Raw genomic sequence first — 19,319 nt, forward strand, 5'->3', positions numbered from 1 at the left:
ACTCACTCACACATTCACACACACACATTCATACACCAGTGCGAGGCGGGTTAAGTGTCTTGCTCAAGGTCACAAAGGCAGTACATATATCTGTGGGGGCTGGAATTGCACCTCCACCCTGTGCTCTGGACAGTGTCTGCAGCTCCTCTGTGTCCCGGTGCAGTGACGCTGTAAACTGAAGCTTTAATGCGCTGAGTGACACGGCTCTTGTATTTTTCATGGAGGGTTTGAACTTTTTGTGCTCGTCTGCGTCGCTGAAGCTGAACTGTGCAGCTCTGCCTCTGGATCCTCAGATTTTCCACAGATTTGAGCAGTTTTAAGGCAAACACCAAGAGACCAGGACTCCTGCCGACTGTGAAGAATCACTGAATATGTTCACGTCACAGCAAAAACCTCATTGTTAGCTCAAAGAGTTACTTTAAAAAATGAATGATATTGATGCCAAATGACTGTCTTCCAGTTACTGCCTCATGTGAAGCTCAGAACCTCAAGAATTCACTCAAGGGGATGACCTGTGGGATGCCCCAGGGGTCAATCCTGGGACCCCTGTTGTTCAGTCTTCACATGCTGCTGTTAGTCCAGTTAATACACAACAATAATGTGTCACACACAACTCTGCAGACGAGTCAGATCTATGTCTCACTGCAGCAGGTGAATATGGACCAGTGGATTCACTGCATCAACAGATCAGTGTGTGGAGGAAAAACAACTTTCTCCAGATAAACTCAGACAAGACTCAAGTCAGAAACATAGAGAAAGTGTCAGCATCACCTCCAGTGTCTCTCTCTAAAACCTTCAAATCAGGAGAGAAATCTAGAGGTAAAAATGGACTCAGACTTGAACTTTAACAGACACATCAAATCAATAACATCTGCAGCTTTTTACATCTAAAAACATGTCAAAAATTTAAGGTTTACTGTCAAAACCAGACTCAGACTTATCCTGCATTTGTGTCCAGTAGATTAGACGACTGTAACGTCCTGATCACTGGCCTCTCCAAACGAGCCACAGAACAGAACATACAGAATATACAGAACATCCAGAACATCCAGAACACTGCTGCTCGGGTCAGGACTAGAACCAGGAAGTACTTCACACATGTGTCCTGTGGCTCAGGTCTGTGGCTCCTGTGGCTCAGAGAATAGACTTTAAAGCAGCTCTGTGTGAACAAGTCTGTCCATGGTCCAGCACCAAAGAACATCTCCCACATGAGCCACATGAACCATCTCACACTCTGAGGACTAAACCAGGACTAAACCAGGACTAAACCAGGACTAAACCAGGACTAAACCAGGACTAAACCAGGACTAAACCAGGACTAAACCAGGACTAAACCAGGACTAAACCAGGACTAAACCAGAACTAAACCAGGACTAAACCAGGACTAAACCAGGACTAAACCAGGTGAATCAGCGTTTGAGTTTTGTGCAGTTTAAACCTGGAACATTATTCTTGAAGATGTGACTCAGGCCTCGACTTTGACAGTATTTAAATCCAGACTCTGTTCTGTTTAGCTGCTGTGACTGAGAGGGTTTGATTCTGCCTCATTCTGTGATTCGTGATTTAATAACTGTCTTGAGAACCAAAATACAACTTGTCCGTCGTGTCTAGTGTGTCGGTAAATCAGGATAAATCAACATTACATTTGTTTTTAGTATAAGATCATTGATTTGAACACGCCGACACAAAGTCTGGGGACGGAAGGGTTACACATACTTCTTTTAAACATGGTCGTATTTGTAATGTTGGACGTATACGGCAGGACACACGGGGTTAAAATGGCGTTACATCTGTTTATTTACGCCGGTACAACGGCTCAAACGGTCAAATATCTGTGAAAACTCCACCGAGCCCCTTTTAAACTGGAATAACCACACGTGTAGTTTGAATACCTCGAGCTTGTGCGTTTGCCTTGGCAGTGGTATGTCGACACCCCGCCCCCCCCGCTGCCCCCCCGCTGGCCGTCATGACAGTATCATGTGACCAGCGCCCTCCTGACCCCACGGCCTGACAACTTTACAACTGCTGTCGACCCAAACCACAAAAGCTAAAATTAGAGCGATCCGGGACAAGTTGAGCTGTCAATCATCTGAACCTGAGCTGGTGAGACCCTGAGACACACACACACACACACTCACACACTCACACACACCCCCACGTCTTTATTAACAATCCCTGTTCGTACACAACGTTTATATGGCATTTATACAGCACTTTTAGAACTCAAAGAACCACTCACCCCTTCACACACAGGCTCATACAACAGTGTACGCAAAAGTACCTGGTTTATCCTGTTTTTTTGTCACTAAAACCCCTCACCACACACTTTATACACTTTTTTCACATTTCTCTCTCGTTTAAACTCTCTCAAAGTTCAAACCTTCGTATATTAAAAAAAATAAGTACAGTAGAGTCGTCCCTTGCTATATTGCGGTGTCGCTGTTTCGCAGATTTTTTCAGTGGAATTTTGCACGCTTTTACAGAGTATGAACGTACATTGTGTCGTGCGTCCTGATTGGCTGTTGGACTGTAGACCATTGTGTCGTGCGTCCTGATTGGCTGTTGGACTGTAGACCATTGTGTCGTGCGTCCTGATTGGCTGTTGGACTGTAGACCATTGTGTCGTGCGTCCTGATTGGCTGTTGGACTGTAGACCATTGTCCATCAGTCTCCTCCGTGCCGTGTCTCCTGTCCAGTACAGAATGTGTTCAGACAAATTTACATAAACGTTGGATCTCAGTGTGACTCTGAAGTGCTGTACGTTTGCGATTTGTTTTCTCCCCGACAAAACCCACAATGTCGATGAAACGTTCTGCACCGACAAAGACGCCTACGAAGGTTTGAACTTTGAGAGAGTTTAAACGAGAGAGAAATGTGAGAAAATGTTAACGCCTGTGTGAGAAAAGTGTATAAAGTGTGTGGTGAGGGGTTTTACAGCAAAAACATAGAGAAGTTGTAAGTGGGATTTGAACCACAAACCTTCCGAACACTCAACACTCTGGGGAACGCAAATCAGACCACTGTGCGTTTCTGTTTAAATGTCTGCAAAGGAGTGAAAGTGAGCGCTGCTTACTGTTTTAAAGATTTAAACATCTACTTCCTACTTTCACAGTTTCAAAGTGCCAATCAAGCTCGGAAAAAAAGGAATTTGAAAAGAATTTGGAGAAACTTTATCAGATTCAGCGACACATGGAGCCTGCTGATATTTAAACGTTCATTTTGTCTTCTCGTCTGGTTGCACGGAGCTTACATGTCGGCTTACGTCTTTTTTCAGCCTCTTTTGTTTGAAAATCGTTAGCTTTTTTGAGCGTAATTGCCCAAGTTATTTTTCGAGAAAAATGGAAAAACGCTTTTATCATGAAACGGTTGGATGTTTTTTTGACTGTGATGGTGAGTTGTGTAGTTAAAATCATATTGCGTAACAGATCAAACTGACTTTTACACAGGTTTATAGTTGCGTTCTATTGATTCTCATTGGAGATAAAACTTCTGCGCAGCCCAAAAAAAACGATTTACTTCACTTTTCTAAACATAAACAGTTCATTTTAATCTCATTTCGTCTCGGCGATGAAGATCTGGGGCTGTTGTAAATCAAAAAGCAGCACAAACTCGTCATGTTCCAGAGTCAAATCTCACTTATTTATAGAGTTTTACTGATGTATAATCTTTCTTTCAATAGATTCCCAATAGATTTTCCAATAGACCAGTGAATCTGTATTAAAAGATGCTTTTTTATGACATCTCTCGCAGTTGCGTCTTTTACTTTAACATAAAAATGTGATGAAAAAAGGTGAACCAAAGTCGTAATTCAAACTGTGATACGACTGAAGGAAAGTACGCACGGAATTTTAAACAAGAAATCCCAGAGCTAACTTTGTCTGGACACATTTCTGTGAAAAGCAGGTGGACAGTGGACAGAGGAGGAGGAGCAGGAGGAGCAGGAGGAGCAGACTAGAGCTGGGTAAAGAAAAAGTCTCTGATAAGAAACAAAGTGAAATGTGAAGTGGAGGAGATAAGAGGTCGGCTCAGGTGTGCACTTTAATCCTCCAAATCAGATTCTGTCCTCAGCGCCAAGTTTGTCCAGAGATCCCAATAAGACCAGGGACGAGACGAGAAAGAGCAGGGACGAGGGACCGGGGATGAGGGGCTAGAGACAAGGGACCAGGAGCCAGAGACAAGGGACCAGAGGAGACATCAGGGACAAGGGACCAAGGATGAGGGACCAGAGGAGAGATCAGGGACGAGATGAGAAAGAGCAGGGACGAGGGACCAGGAGCCAGAGACAAGGGACCAGAGACAAGGGACCAGAGGAGACATCAGGGACAAGGGACCGAGGATGAGGGACCAGAGGAGAGATCAGGGACGAGATGAGAAAGAGCAGGGACCAGGAGCCAGAGACAAGGGACCAGAGGAGACATCAGGGACAAGGGACCAAGGAAGAGGGACCAGAGGAGAGATCAGGGACGAGACAAGAAAGAGCAGGGACGAGGGACCAGGAGCCAGAGACAAGGGACTAGAGGAGAGATCAGGGACGAGGGACAAGGGACTAGAGGAGAGATCAGGGACGAGGGACCAGAGACAAGGGACCAGAGGAGAGATCAGGGACAAGGGACTAGAGGAGAGATCAGGGACAAGGGACCAGGGATGAGGGACCAGGAGCCAGAGACAAGGGGCCAGAGACAAGGGACCAAAAGAGAGATCAGGGACAAGGGACCAGGGACGAGGGACGAGGCGCCAGAGACAATGTACCAGAGACAGTGGACCAGAGGAGAGATCAGGGACAAGGAACCAGGGACCAGGGGCCAGAGACAAGGGACCAGGCCAGAGGAGAGATTAGGAAGGAGGGACCATAGATCAGGAAACAGAGACAAGGGATCAGAGACTAGAATTGTATTATTTTTATTTATTATTATTATTATTATTATTATTTTTTATTAACTTTCATTTTGACTATATAATAAAATAGCACTAAAAACACTCAGATTTCTTCCTCCAGACTCTTGCGTCTGACAGAGGACTGACTGTAGACTTCTCCATTAAAAGCCTAACCGTGGGCGACTGTGGCACAGTGGTTAGTCGCCAACCTGATGGCGTCAGGATCGATACCCGCTCAGACCAAATCCTGTCAGCCTCACCCTGTTATTATGAACGTGGTGTGTGCAGCTCCAGAGCAGAGCGGAGTGTGGAGAGGCTTCGACAAGTCTGTAAAACCTCATTAGAAGTGTAAAACGTTATTATTACTCATTAGAAATAGACATTGCACAGCCCTAATCCAATAATCTACATATTTTATTTGTCGCTCAAGGCAGAAATATGACACGAGAACGTAAGTACGGACATTTTTTAATTCAATCTGACTGCTTAACCGTTCGGATTTCACTTAGCAGGGGAGCGGAGGAGCTTTATAAAACACATCACTTCATCGCTTCTTGGTAATAAGAAGAGGATAAAATATCTCAAGTGCCCTCATTCTCTCTCCTCGCTCCCTCTCCTGAGACCAGTCGTACTTAGACGCAATTGAAAACCACTATCAAACCCTGAGGAACTTGATTCATTCACTCCTTATCTGGCAACCCCTGCTCGCGCGCTTCCCCGGTGAGCCACTAAATGAAATTACGTGTATTTATCCAGTCAGGAGGGAGCGTGCGGAGCGGAGCGGCGAGGTAGGCCGTTGATCTGAATTGTAAATGCGATATTTGGAGGTGGTTAAGGCCTTGGGGGAGTTGGAGTGACATGTGCGATACGAGCCCGCAGAGGCTGTTTACGGCGCGCTAGCTTTGATGGCGAATAAAACAGTGATATGCTAACAATGTTCCGCAGGCAGAACGGGAGATGTAGTACTAGACGATCGAGGGGCGAGCGTTCAGAAAGGCGGAGAGGATGAACTCGGAATGACTCTCCGCTGAAGACTGCGTGAAGGAGTGGAGTGCAAGAGTGAGATCTAGTGGAAAAGTATCACCACCGGTCAGACGTTTGAAGGTAAAACGAGTGGCGATGGTCCGGTGTGATCGTAACGACGCAAAACACACATATTTAAACGTGTACAAAGGCGCAATATGTCACTTTTCACCTGATCGTTTCCCCGGAGATGTTATTTGCCAGGAATGTTCTGCAGTTCGGTCTTAAACGTGGCTAGTGACGCCGCCGGGTCAAAGCGGCGTTTAATGATACAGTACGTACGTTTCTGAAGGCGGTACATCACTTCTGCGTGGATATTTTGACGCCATATATGTCCAAGGAACGTCTCAGGTGACACACGGCGACTCATTTTTAAACTTTCTTCGTGATTTAGGCGCAGGTGTGTGAGTGCGCCCGCTGGAACTTCTGATTCAACTGTTTCTTTACGCATTCTACGAGACAAAGCTAAAATAATCTTCGCAGCTAGGCCTGGTCTCAGCCACGTTTGTACCCGCGGGCTCGTTACTATGGCAACACACTGCCAACTCTGGTTAGTCACTTTGATGGAACAGAAATGAGGACTTCACGAGACGGGGCTGCTCAGATAATCCAGGCGACAGCTTTAGCTCGCTCCATGGAATATCCCAGATTTTTTGGATAAAATGTTACAAAGTCGTCCCTCGCTATGTCGCGGTTCAACTTTCGTGGTCACACTGTTTCATGGATTTTTTTTTAGCTTGCTGTTGGTTTTTTTCCCAGTGTATGAACGTGCATTGTGTCGTGCGTCCTGATTGGCTGTTGGACTGTAGACCATTGTGTCGTGCGTCCTGATTGGCTGTTGGACTGTAGACCATTGTGTCGTGCGTCCTGATTGGCTGTTGGACTGTAGACCATTGTGTCGTGCGTCCTGATTGGCTGTTGGACTGTAGACCATTGTCCATCAGTCTCCTCCGTGCCGTGTCTCCTGTCCAGTACAGAATGTGTTCAGACAAATTTACATAAACGTTGGATCTCAGTGTGACTCTGAAGTGCTGTACGTTTGCAATTTGTTTTCTCCCCGACGAAACCCACAATGTCGATGAAACGTTCTGCACCGACAAAGACGCCGACGAAGGTTTGAACTTTGAGAGAGTTTAAACGAGAGAGAAATGTGAGAAAATGTTAACGCCTGTGTGAGAAAAGTGTATAAAGTGTGTGGTGAGGGGTTTTACAGACTGCAATGATGTTTCTGTGTCTCTACTTTTCTGTGAGTTTTCAGATTCTCGCCTCTGGACCAGTTCATTCTCTTCTCTGTAAAAATCAGTATTTAGACGAAGAATCCCAGTCCGTCTGTGTTTCTGTTGCTGTCTTCTTTCTGAGCCTGGAGATGGGCGGAGACTCTGGCACCACCCACTACACACCTGCTGCCCACGAGCGATCAAGTCTCCTCCTGGTGAGTACAAAGGGACCGTGGATCTTTCACACAGTGCCAGGTCGTCAGTGTGTCCTCTGTGGTACACTTCTGCTTGGCTCAGTCTTAGTTTTATTTATTTTTTGTAGTTATGGTCTCAATCGGTGTTTCTCGTTTTTCACCAGATCCCGTTTCTTGGACCCACCCTGTACCTCCGCCTCTGACCCAGCTTCCTTTGACCGATTCGAGCACCTCAGCCTCCGACTCAGCTTTTTTACAAGCGGTTCAAACACTTCTGCCTCCGATCCAGCTTCCTAAAACTGTTTTGAGCAACTCCGCCTCCGATCCAGCTTCCTACGACTGATTCAAACACTTTAGCCTCCGAACCACCTTCCTACGACCGGTCTGAACACCTCCACCTCCGACCCAGCTTCCTAAAACTCTTTTGAGCACCTCCGACACGGCTTCCTAAAACCGGTTCGAGCTCCTCCGCCTCCGACTCGGCTACCTCTTGTTTGTACTAATCTCTGTTGAACTTTACTCCGAGTCTGTACCTTTGACCCCCGGACTTTATGACATTAGATTTATTAAGTGAAACCCTCTCGTTTGTAAAGCGTTGGGGCCAAAAAAGTCTATGAAGTACGAATCTTTACAATTCAAAAACATATTGAAATCTATAACTACATTTAATAAACCATCTCTGAAATCACACGTTTTTGAAGAATGGTTTGGAATATTCTCCAGTACGGCATTACTCATCTGTTTCCATGGAGACGAGCCAGTGAGACCCCTGAGCGAAGTTTACAGGTCAGATCTGCGAAGAGGAGCCCGATCCATAGTAATAATGTGGGTTTTTCAAGGGATTTTTGAGCATTAAAAACGATGCAATTAAATAAATGTAACACAGACAGGTTAAATGCCGGGCTGCGGAACATTACAGGCAAAGCAGTAACAGTATTCTCCAGAAAAAGTTGCATGTTGCAGCTTTAAAATACCTACAATACATGGCTAAACTTTTCCTACAGGTTTGGTCCAACACAACAAAACAAAACAAGTCCTTCTGGAAAAAAATCAATAGTTATAAAGTTTATTTCCTCACATTTGAAACAAACTCAAACGCCTATAGTAAAGACACAATATCTCTGTGTACACTCGCTCAAAGATGGAAGCGCTCCAGATGAAATTGTTTTTTTTGGAGGAAATGTGATCAATCCTAAGAACACAAGCTTCTTTTCAAAATACCACTCTGGATTATGACGTGAGCTCTGGGGACGTCTGAAGACGCTTTTCTGGGAACAGAGATTCAATAAAATGTTTTTAAAATGCACAAACGACAAACCGTACGAGCCCGTTTCATAAGAGCTTCACCCCAAACACTGTTAAGGACTGTTAAAGGAAACATCAGCTCTATAGAAACAGGACTGAACCAGGACTAAACCAGGACTAAACCAGGACTGAACCAGGACTGAACCAGGACTGAACCAGGACTGAACCAGGACTGAACCAGGACTGAACCAGGACTAAACCAGGACTAAACCAGGACTGAACCAGGACTGAACCAGGACTAAACCAGGACCTGTTAAAGGAAACATCAGCTCTATAGAAACAGGACTAAACCAGGACTGAACCGGGACTAAACCAGGACTAAACCAGGATTAAACCAGGACTAAACCAGGACTGAACCAGGACTAAACCAGGACTGAACCAGGACCTGTTAAAGGAAACATCACAGCTCTATAGAAACAGGACTGAACCAGGACTAAACCAGGACTAAACCAAGACTAAACCGGGATTAAACCAGGACTAAACCAGGACTAAACCAGGACTAAACCAGGACTAAACCAGGACTAAACCAGGACTAAACCAGGACTGAACCAGGACTGAACCAGGACCTGTTAAAGGAAACATCACAGCTCTATAGAAACAGGACTGAACCAGGACTGAACCAGGACTAAACCAGGACTGAACCGGGACTGAACCAGGACTGAACCAGGACTAAACCAGGACTGAACCGGGACTGAACCAGGACTAAACCGGGACTGAACCTGGACTAAACCGGGACTGAACCGGGACTGAACCGGGACTGAACCAGGACTAAACCAGGACTAAACCGGGACTGAACCGGGACTAAACCGGGACTGAACCAGGACTGAACCGGGACTGAACCGGGACTGAACCGGGACTGAACCAGGACTGAACCTGGACTAAACCGGGACTGAACCGGGACTGAACCGGGACTGAACCGGGACTGAACCGGGACTAAACCGGGACTGAACCGGGACTGAACCGGGACTGAACCGGGACTGAACCGGGACTGAACCGGGACTAAACCGGGACTGAACCGGGACTGAACCGGGACTGAACCGGGACTGAACCAGGACTGAACCAGGACTAAACCAGGACCTGTTAAAGGAAACATCACAGCTCTATAGAAACAGGACTGAACCAGGACTGAACCGGGACTGAACCAGGACTAAACCGGGACTGAACCTGGACTAAACCGGGACTGAACCGGGACTGAACCGGGACTGAACCAGGACTAAACCAGGACTAAACCGGGACTGAACCAGGACTAAACCGGGACTGAACCAGGACTGAACCGGGACTGAACCGGGACTGAACCGGGACTGAACCAGGACTGAACCGGGACTGAACCGGGACTGAACCGGGACTGAACCGGGACTGAACCAGGACTGAACCTGGACTAAACCGGGACTGAACCGGGACTGAACCGGGACTGAACCGGGACTGAACCGGGACTGAACCGGGACTAAACCGGGACTGAACCGGGACTGAACCGGGACTGAACCGGGACTGAACCAGGACTGAACCAGGACTAAACCAGGACCTGTTAAAGGAAACATCACAGCTCTATAGAAACAGGACTGAACCAGGACTGAACCGGGACTGAACCAGGACTAAACCGGGACTGAACCTGGACTAAACCGGGACTGAACCGGGACTGAACCGGGACTGAACCGGGACTGAACCAGGACTGAACCAGGACTAAACCAGGACCAAACCGGGACTAAACCAGGACTAAACCAGGACTAAACCAAGTCCACATCAGGACTAAACGGGGCTCAAACAGAAACAAACCACGACAACTAAATGCAGCTCTATTGGGATTTTTGTCTAAACCACCTCATAAATTAAAGACTCTATGCAACTTTTCTGATGGAGAATCTGTTCCGTTTGTCTCCATGGAGATGTTATTGCTTTGATTGGAATGTTTCACAGTGCGGCATTAAACTATACGTCTAGAATGTGCTCGGTGTGATTGTATCGCTAAGAAACCTCTTGAAAAACACACATTCTACTGTGAGCTGCATCTCCACAGATCTGACCTGGAGTGGTTTACGTGGACACTTAGCAAAGCAATAACGTCTCCACGGATACACACAGTCATAAAAGTTACATCGTGCCTCTTTACGTCCGAAAAAACCTCGTACCTGTTTCTTTGGAGCGTTCAGAGCAGTTATCAAATCATAAACGCTGATGTTTTTAAAGTACCGCCTTTTTCTCCTCAAATAACGACACACGTGGTCTTAAATCACGGAAAAGACACAAACCCTGTACTTTAGAGCTGTTCAAACATGATCTGCAACGTGATTCTTGTCTTAGTTTGTTCATATTTCACTGTTTTTGTCAATTCTTTGAACAGAATCGCATTATTAAAGTGCATATAACAGGGATTGATTGACAGGTGGATTAGCCAATCAGGGACGCACATACTGGAGAAAATAAAGGGTCAAATAAAATCACAGGAGGCTGAAAACACGGTGTATTTCTGCAGAATCAGTGAGTGAAGCACCAAACCGTGTTAACGTGAGGTGAGGGAAATGTGATTTTATTTGTAAATCGTAGGTGACCAATGAGCTCCTTCGTTTCTGGCAAAAACAAATCTGATTGGACGATTATGTTTGGTTGAGACGCAGCAGAGAGTGCGGAGATCAGACTGATGTCGATCTGCGGAAAAACTACGGAGAGATGTGAGTCTGACGGGCAAAGGTTCGGATTTTACCAAAACTTCCGTCCAGTTTTTGTAGTTTTTTTGATTTTGGCGATGGTTCAAATTGTATTTCCTTCAAATTTGACTTTTCTTCTCAACTTTTTCCACAAAATGCGTCTTAACTGATGTAAAAATATGATGAATATTGACCTAGCGCACGTACTAGCCCAGCAAACAAAGTCCTCAACACAAAAATATGAAAACGTGCCATATGAATTTCAAAACATGAATCACAAATCCGATGGAAATCACAATCACAATGCTTGTCAGAAAAATCACAGTCGGATATTTTTCCCAAATCTTCGGTCGCGAGGGCACGTACCTCGGCCGCGGGGATGCCTTCAGGAGGACGGCACTGGAGCAAAACCTCCTGCTCTAAAGCCACTTCCTTTCCCAGAGGCTCCTGTTCAAATGACTTCTTCAGATCTGTGGAGAAAAGGAAAGAGACGTTACACGCAGAGATAAACTCAGGACGGTTCAAATGGCCTCGTCAGATCTGTGGAGAAAAGCGACGTTAAATAAAGAAACTGCTCAAGACGGTGCACTTTTACGTCTGAAGAAGGAGATAGATATGTTTAAAATGACCTCTTCAGATGGATGAAAATGTGAATAAACAAGGTGTAAACGAGGACTAAACAAGGACTAAACCAGGACTAAACCAGGACTAAATAAGGTCTAAACCAGGACTAAACCAGGACTAAACAAGGACTAAACCAGGACTAAACAAGGACTAAACCAGGACTAAACAAGGACTAAACAAGGACTAAACAAGGTCTAAACCAGGACTAAACAAGGACTAAACAAGGACTAAACAAGGTCTAAACCAGGACTAAACCAGGACTAAACAAGGACTAAACCAGGACTAAACAAGGACTAAACAAGGACTAAACCAGGACTAAACAAGGACTAAACAAGGTCTAAACCAGGACTAAACCAGGACTAAACAAGGACTAAACCAGGACTAAACAAGGACTAAACCAGGACTAAACAAGGACTAAACAAGGACTAAACAAGGTCTAAACCAGGACTAAACAAGGACTAAACAAGGACTAAACAAGGTCTAAACCAGGACTAAACCAGGACTAAACAAGGACTAAACCAGGACTAAACAAGGACTAAACAAGGACTAAACCAGGACTAAACAAGGTCTAAACCAGGACTAAACCAGGACTAAACAAGGACTAAACCAGGACTAAACAAGGACTAAACAAGGACTAAACAAGGACTAAACAAGGACTAAACAAGGACTAAACCAGGACTAAACCAGGACTAAACCAGGACTAAACAAAGACTAAACCAGGACTAAACCAGGACTAAACAAAGACTAAACCAGGACTAAACCAGGACTAAACAAAGACTAAACCAGGACTAAACCAGGACTAAACAAGGACTAAACCAGGACTAAACAAGGACTAAATCAGGACTAAACAAAGACTAAACCAGGACTAAACAAGGACTAAACAAGGACTAAACAAGGACTAAACAAGGACTAAACCAGGACTAAACAAGGTCTAAACCAGGACTAAACCAGGACTAAACAAGGACTAAACCAGGACTAAACAAGGACTAAACAAGGACTAAACAAGGACTAAACAAGGACTAAACAAGGACTAAACCAGGACTAAACCAGGACTAAACAAAGACTAAACCAGGACTAAACAAAGACTAAACCAGGACTAAACCAGGACTAAACAAAGACTAAACCAGGACTAAACCAGGACTAAACCAGGACTAAACAAGGACTAAATCAGGACTAAACAAAGACTAAACCAGGACTAAACAAGGACTAAACAAGGACTAAACCAGGACTAAACCAGGACTAAACAAGGACTAAACCAAGACTAAACAAGGACTAAACAAGGACTAAACCAGGACTACACAAGGACTAAACCAGGAATAAACAAGGACTAAACCAGGACTAAACAAGGACTAAACCAGGACTAAACAAGGACTAAACAAAGACTAAACCAGGAATAAACAAGGACTAAACCAGGACTAAACAAGGACTAAACAAGGACTAAACAAAGACTAAACCAGGACTAAACAAGGACTAAACCAGGACTAAACCAGGACTAAACAAAGACTAAACCAGGACTAAACCAGGATTAAACAAGGACTAAACCAGGACTAAACCAGGACTAAACAAAGACTAAACCAGGACTAAACCAGGACTAAACAAAGACTAAACCAGGACTAAACAAGGTCTAAACAAGGTCTAAACCAGGACTAAACCAGGACTAAACAAGGACTAAACCAGGACTAAACAAGGACTAAACAAGGACTAAACCAGGACTAAACAAGGACTAAACAAGGACTAAACCAGGACTAAACAAGGACTAAACAAGGACTAAACAAGGTCTAAACCAGGACTAAACCAGGACTAAACAAGGACTAAACCAGGACTAAACAAGGACTAAACAAGGACTAAACCAGGACTAAACAAGGTCTAAACCAGGACTAAACCAGGACTAAACAAGGACTAAACCAGGACTAAACAAGGACTAAACAAGGACTAAACAAGGACTAAACAAGGACTAAACCAGGACTAAACCAGGACTAAACCAGGACTAAACAAAGACTAAACCAGGACTAAACCAGGACTAAACCAGGACTAAACAAAGACTAAACCAGGACTAAACCAGGACTAAACAAAGACTAAACCAGGACTAAACCAGGACTAAACAAGGACTAAACCAGGACTAAACAAGGACTAAATCAGGACTAAACAAAGACTAAACCAGGACTAAACAAGGACTAAACCAGGACTAAACCAGGACTAAACAAGGACTAAACCAAGACTAAACAAGGACTAAACAAGGACTAAACCAGGACTAAACAAGGACTAAACCAGGAATAAACAAGGACTAAACCAGGACTAAACAAGGACTAAACCAGGACTAAACAAGGACTAAACAAAGACTAAACCAGGAATAAACAAGGACTAAACCAGGACTAAACAAGGACTAAACAAGGACTAAACAAAGACTAAACCAGGACTAAACAAGGACTAAACCAGGACTAAACAAAGACTAAACCAGGACTAAACCAGGATTAAACAAGGACTAAACCAGGACTAAACCAGGACTAAACAAAGACTAAACCAGGACTAAACAAAGACTAAACCAGGACTAAACCAGGACTAAACAAGGACTAAACCAGGACTAAACAAGGACTAAATCAGGACTAAACAAAGACTAAACCAGGACTAAACAAGGACTAAACAAGGACTAAACCAGGACTAAACCAGGACTAAACAAGGACTAAACCAAGACTAAACAAGGACTAAACAAGGACTAAACCAGGACTAAACAAGGACTAAACCAGGAATAAACAAGGACTAAACCAGGACTAAACAAGGACTAAACCAGGACTAAACAAGGACTAAACAAAGACTAAACCAGGAATAAACAAGGACTAAACCAGGACTAAACAAGGACTAAACAAGGACTAAACCAGGACTAAACAAGGACTAAATCAGGACTAAACAAAGACTAAACCAGGACTAAACAAGGACTAAACAAGGACTAAACCAGGACTAAACAAGGACTAAACCAGGAATAAACAAGGACTAAACCAGGACTAAACAAGGACTAAACCAGGACTAAACAAGGACTAAACAAAGACTAAACCAGGAATAAACAAGGACTAAACCAGGACTAAACAAGGTCTAAACCAGGACTAAACAAGGACTAAACAAGGACTAAACCAGGACTAAACAAGGACTAAACAAAGACTAAACCAGGAATAAACAAGGACTAAACCAGGACTAAACAAGGTCTAAACCAGGACTAAACAAGGACTAAACCAGGACTAAACAAGGACTAAACCAGGACTAAACAAGGACTAAACAAAGACTAAACCAGGAATAAACAAGGACTAAACCAGGACTAAACAAGGTCTAAACAAGGACTAAACCAGGACTAAACAAGGACTAAACAAGGACTAAACCAGGACTAAACCAGGACTAAACAAGGACTAAACCAAGACTAAACAAGGACTAAACAAGGACTAAACCAGGACTAAACAAGGACTAAACCAGGAATAAACAAGGACTAAACCAGGACTAAACAAGGACTAAACCAGGACTAAACAAGGACTAAACAAAGACTAAACCAGGAATAAACAAGGACTAAACCAGGACTAAACAAGGACTAAACAAGGACTAAACAAAGACTAAACCAGGACTAAACAAGGACTAAACCAGGACTAAACCAGGACTAAACAAAGACTAAACCAGGACTAAACCAGGATTAAACAAGGACTAAACCAGGACTAAACCAGGACTAAACAAAGACTAAACCAGGACTAAACCAGGACTAAACAAAGACTAAACCAGGACTAAACCAGGACTAAACAAGGACTAAACAAGGTCTAAACCAGGACTAAACCAGGACTAAACAAGGACTAAACCAGGACTAAACAAGGACTAAACAAGGACTAAACCAGGACTAAACAAGGACTAAACAAGGACTAAACCAGGACTAAACAAGGACTAAACAAGGACTAAACAAGGTCTAAACCAGGACTAAACCAGGACTAAACAAGGACTAAACCAGGACTAAACAAGGACTAAACAAGGACTAAACCAGGACTAAACAAGGTCTAAACCAGGACTAAACCAGGACTAAACAAGGACTAAACCAGGACTAAACAAGGACTAAACAAGGACTAAACAAGGACTAAACCAGGACTAAACCAGGACTAAACCAGGACTAAACAAAGACTAAACCAGGACTAAACCAGGACTAAACCAGGACTAAACAAAGACTAAACCAGGACTAAACCAGGACTAAACAAAGACTAAACCAGGACTAAACAAGGACTAAACCAGGACTAAACAAGGACTAAATCAGGACTAAACAAAGACTAAACCAGGACTAAACAAGGACTAAACAAGGACTAAACCAGGACTAAACCAGGACTAAACAAGGACTAAACCAAGACTAAACAAGGACTAAACAAGGACTAAACCAGGACTAAACAAGGACTAAACCAGGAATAAACAAGGACTAAACCAGGACTAAACAAGGACTAAACCAGGACTAAACAAGGACTAAACAAGGACTAAACAAAGACTAAACCAGGACTAAACAAGGACTAAACCAGGACTAAACCAGGACTAAACAAAGACTAAACCAGGACTAAACCAGGATTAAACAAGGACTAAACCAGGACTAAACCAGGACTAAACAAAGACTAAACCAGGACTAAACCAGGACTAAACAAAGACTAAACCAGGACTAAACCAGGACTAAACAAGGACTAAACCAGGACTAAACAAGGACTAAATCAGGACTAAACAAAGACTAAACCAGGACTAAACAAGGACTAAACAAGGACTAAACCAGGACTAAACCAGGACTAAACAAGGACTAAACCAAGACTAAACAAGGACTAAACAAGGACTAAACCAGGACTAAACAAGGACTAAACCAGGACTAAACAAGGACTAAACCAGGAATAAACAAGGACTAAACCAGGACTAAACAAGGACTAAACCAGGACTAAACAAGGACTAAACAAAGACTAAACCAGGAATAAACAAGGACTAAACCAGGACTAAACAAGGACTAAACAAGGACTAAACCAGGACTAAACAAGGACTAAATCAGGACTAAACAAAGACTAAACCAGGACTAAACAAGGACTAAACAAGGACTAAACCAGGACTAAACAAGGACTAAACCAAGACTAAACAAGGACTAAACAAGGACTAAACCAGGACTAAACAAGGACTAAACCAGGAATAAACAAGGACTAAACCAGGACTAAACAAGGACTAAACCAGGACTAAACAAGGACTAAACAAAGACTAAACCAGGAATAAACAAGGACTAAACCAGGACTAAACAAGGTCTAAACCAGGACTAAACAAGGACTAAACCAGGACTAAACAAGGACTAAACAAAGACTAAACCAGGAATAAACAAGGACTAAACCAGGACTAAACAAGGTCTAAACCAGGACTAAACAAGGACTAAACCAGGACTAAACAAGGACTAAACCAGGACTAAACAAGGACTAAACCAGGACTAAACAAGGACTAAACAAAGACTAAACCAGGAATAAACAAGGACTAAACCAGGACTAAACAAGGTCTAAACCAGGACTAAACCAGGACTAAACAAGGACTAAACCACTACTAAACCAGGACTAAACAAGGACTAAACAAGGACTAAACAAGGACTAAACAAAGACTAAACAAGGACTAAAGCAGGAATAAACCAGGACTAAACAAGGACTAAAACAGGAAATAACCAGGACTCTTTTTCAGATCTATGTGAAAAGTGAAGTTCGATAACTGTGACGTTGTTTTGAAATGATCTAAGTCAGAATATGGAGAATATTGGCTCTAAACATAAAACACTACAGCTGAGTTTCAGACGATAAAAACTCATATAGACCAATATTATTTATACAGACGGAGGCAATTACATGAATATTTTTACAAAGCTGATGTTTTATAAAGATCAGGTTCAACATTTGTGAATTTACCTTTTTATAAATGCAACATTGTCCTAACTCCAGCATATTTAAGTTGAAGTCGCTGACACAATTACTGCGTTTCCATTCATAAAAAATGCACTTATTTGCATCAGAAAAGTGCAAAACAAAACGCAGCGTCACGTCCGTTATAAATCCAGTTTTGTGAGTTTCCTGTCTGTGTAGTGGCACAGCTAATCCTACAGGGGGCGTTACTTCAGCCAGAGACGCACGTTCTCTCTGTTATTTAGCCGTTTCCTGTGCGCATTTGTGTCGTTTAAAAAGTTATCAGTTCTTTAAATTGTAATAATGCTACAGTTATGGTCCTATGCTCCGTTTTTAGCACCAAACTAAACCCCGCGGCCTCAGTCTGTGCCAAACTACTGCACTGATGTTGAAAAAGAACGATTACTGAAGTCTGGCTAAACTTTTAAGCTGACGCTGGACAACCATAAACTTTCCTCGAGTTTCTCACTAATGAAGATCAGACAGGCCTTATGTGTCTCTGGGAAACTTATTGGTTGGTCAATCTTTTGTTTTTAGCCTGAACTTAAAGCATTGTTCAGTGCAGCGATGTTTAGTCCTGCTTCTCTCGAGGATTTGGGGAAATAAACACGAGCGTGATGGGATTATTCTGGCTTTGTCCATCACCTGTGTCCACTCCGGTCCAGGGCAGGTCTGTCGTCTGATGGTCACGTGGGTTTTATATTTGCTACGTGAGTTAAAGCGGATAAATGTGTTTCCATCTTCTAAAATGCACTGTAATGAGTTTAAAAACATGTATTTGTTGAGGTTTAAGCCATGTTCTGATGCTGTTACCTCCTCAAAAACATACTCAGAGTTATATTCAGACATTTAAGTCATCCTGCGTTATCAGTCTGTTACATCTCCAAAGCTCAAAACGCTCTGTTCCACCTTGTGATGTCATCAAGTGGTAGTTTTCAAGTTAACTCCTCCTACTTTTGTCTTTAGTTCAGTGGAGATTGTAATGTCCAGGACTGAAATGATCCAAATGATTCTATAAATGAAGGTGTGTGGAGTTTAAAAACACAGTGGAGCACTTCCTGTATCACCACATGATGACATCACAAGGTGGAGCAGAGCGTTTTCAGTTTGAGAGAAGAACTCAGTCTAAATCTGCAGCATTTGTGTGTTAAACATGTGAGAATGAAACAAAACACAACTCCAGGAAACAACATTAGAACAGATCAGAAAACAGTGTAATATGGGCCTTTAAGTCTAAATTTGTACTTTTTTCACAAACTTTTATGAGAAGGGTTATAAATATTATTCAAAAAAAAACATTAATTAAATAAAAAGAACTGAACTTGAAGCAAAATTATAGTTTCCACCTCTATAAACCTAAACATAAAGTGTTTGATGTTGCATTAACTGTACTTTCTTATAAAAATAAAAGAAAAAAAAAGATTAGATTTAATAAAGCAGGTCAGATGTCGGAGGGACTGTGATCTATTAGCAGGGCCGGTCCAGACTATGAGCAAACTCAGCAGCTGCTTGGGGCCCCGAGGCCAGCAG

At 43.2% G+C, this 19,319-nt stretch overlaps 1 protein-coding gene across 1 annotated transcript in view; it reads right to left on the reverse strand.

Annotated features, from left to right (window-relative positions):
• unc5ca (unc-5 netrin receptor Ca) overlaps window positions 1-19,319 on the reverse strand; it is a 397,363-nt gene that overhangs the window by 118,926 nt on the left and 259,118 nt on the right. The window contains exon 4 of the mRNA XM_055224198.1: window positions 11,623-11,726. Within this exon, the coding sequence (XP_055080173.1) occupies window positions 11,623-11,726 (104 nt within the window). The remainder of the gene's footprint in view (window positions 1-11,622; window positions 11,727-19,319) is intronic.

Source organism: Periophthalmus magnuspinnatus, chromosome 9, assembly GCF_009829125.3.
Source record: "Periophthalmus magnuspinnatus isolate fPerMag1 chromosome 9, fPerMag1.2.pri, whole genome shotgun sequence".
NCBI classification, from domain to species: Eukaryota; Metazoa; Chordata; class Actinopteri; order Gobiiformes; family Gobiidae; genus Periophthalmus; species Periophthalmus magnuspinnatus.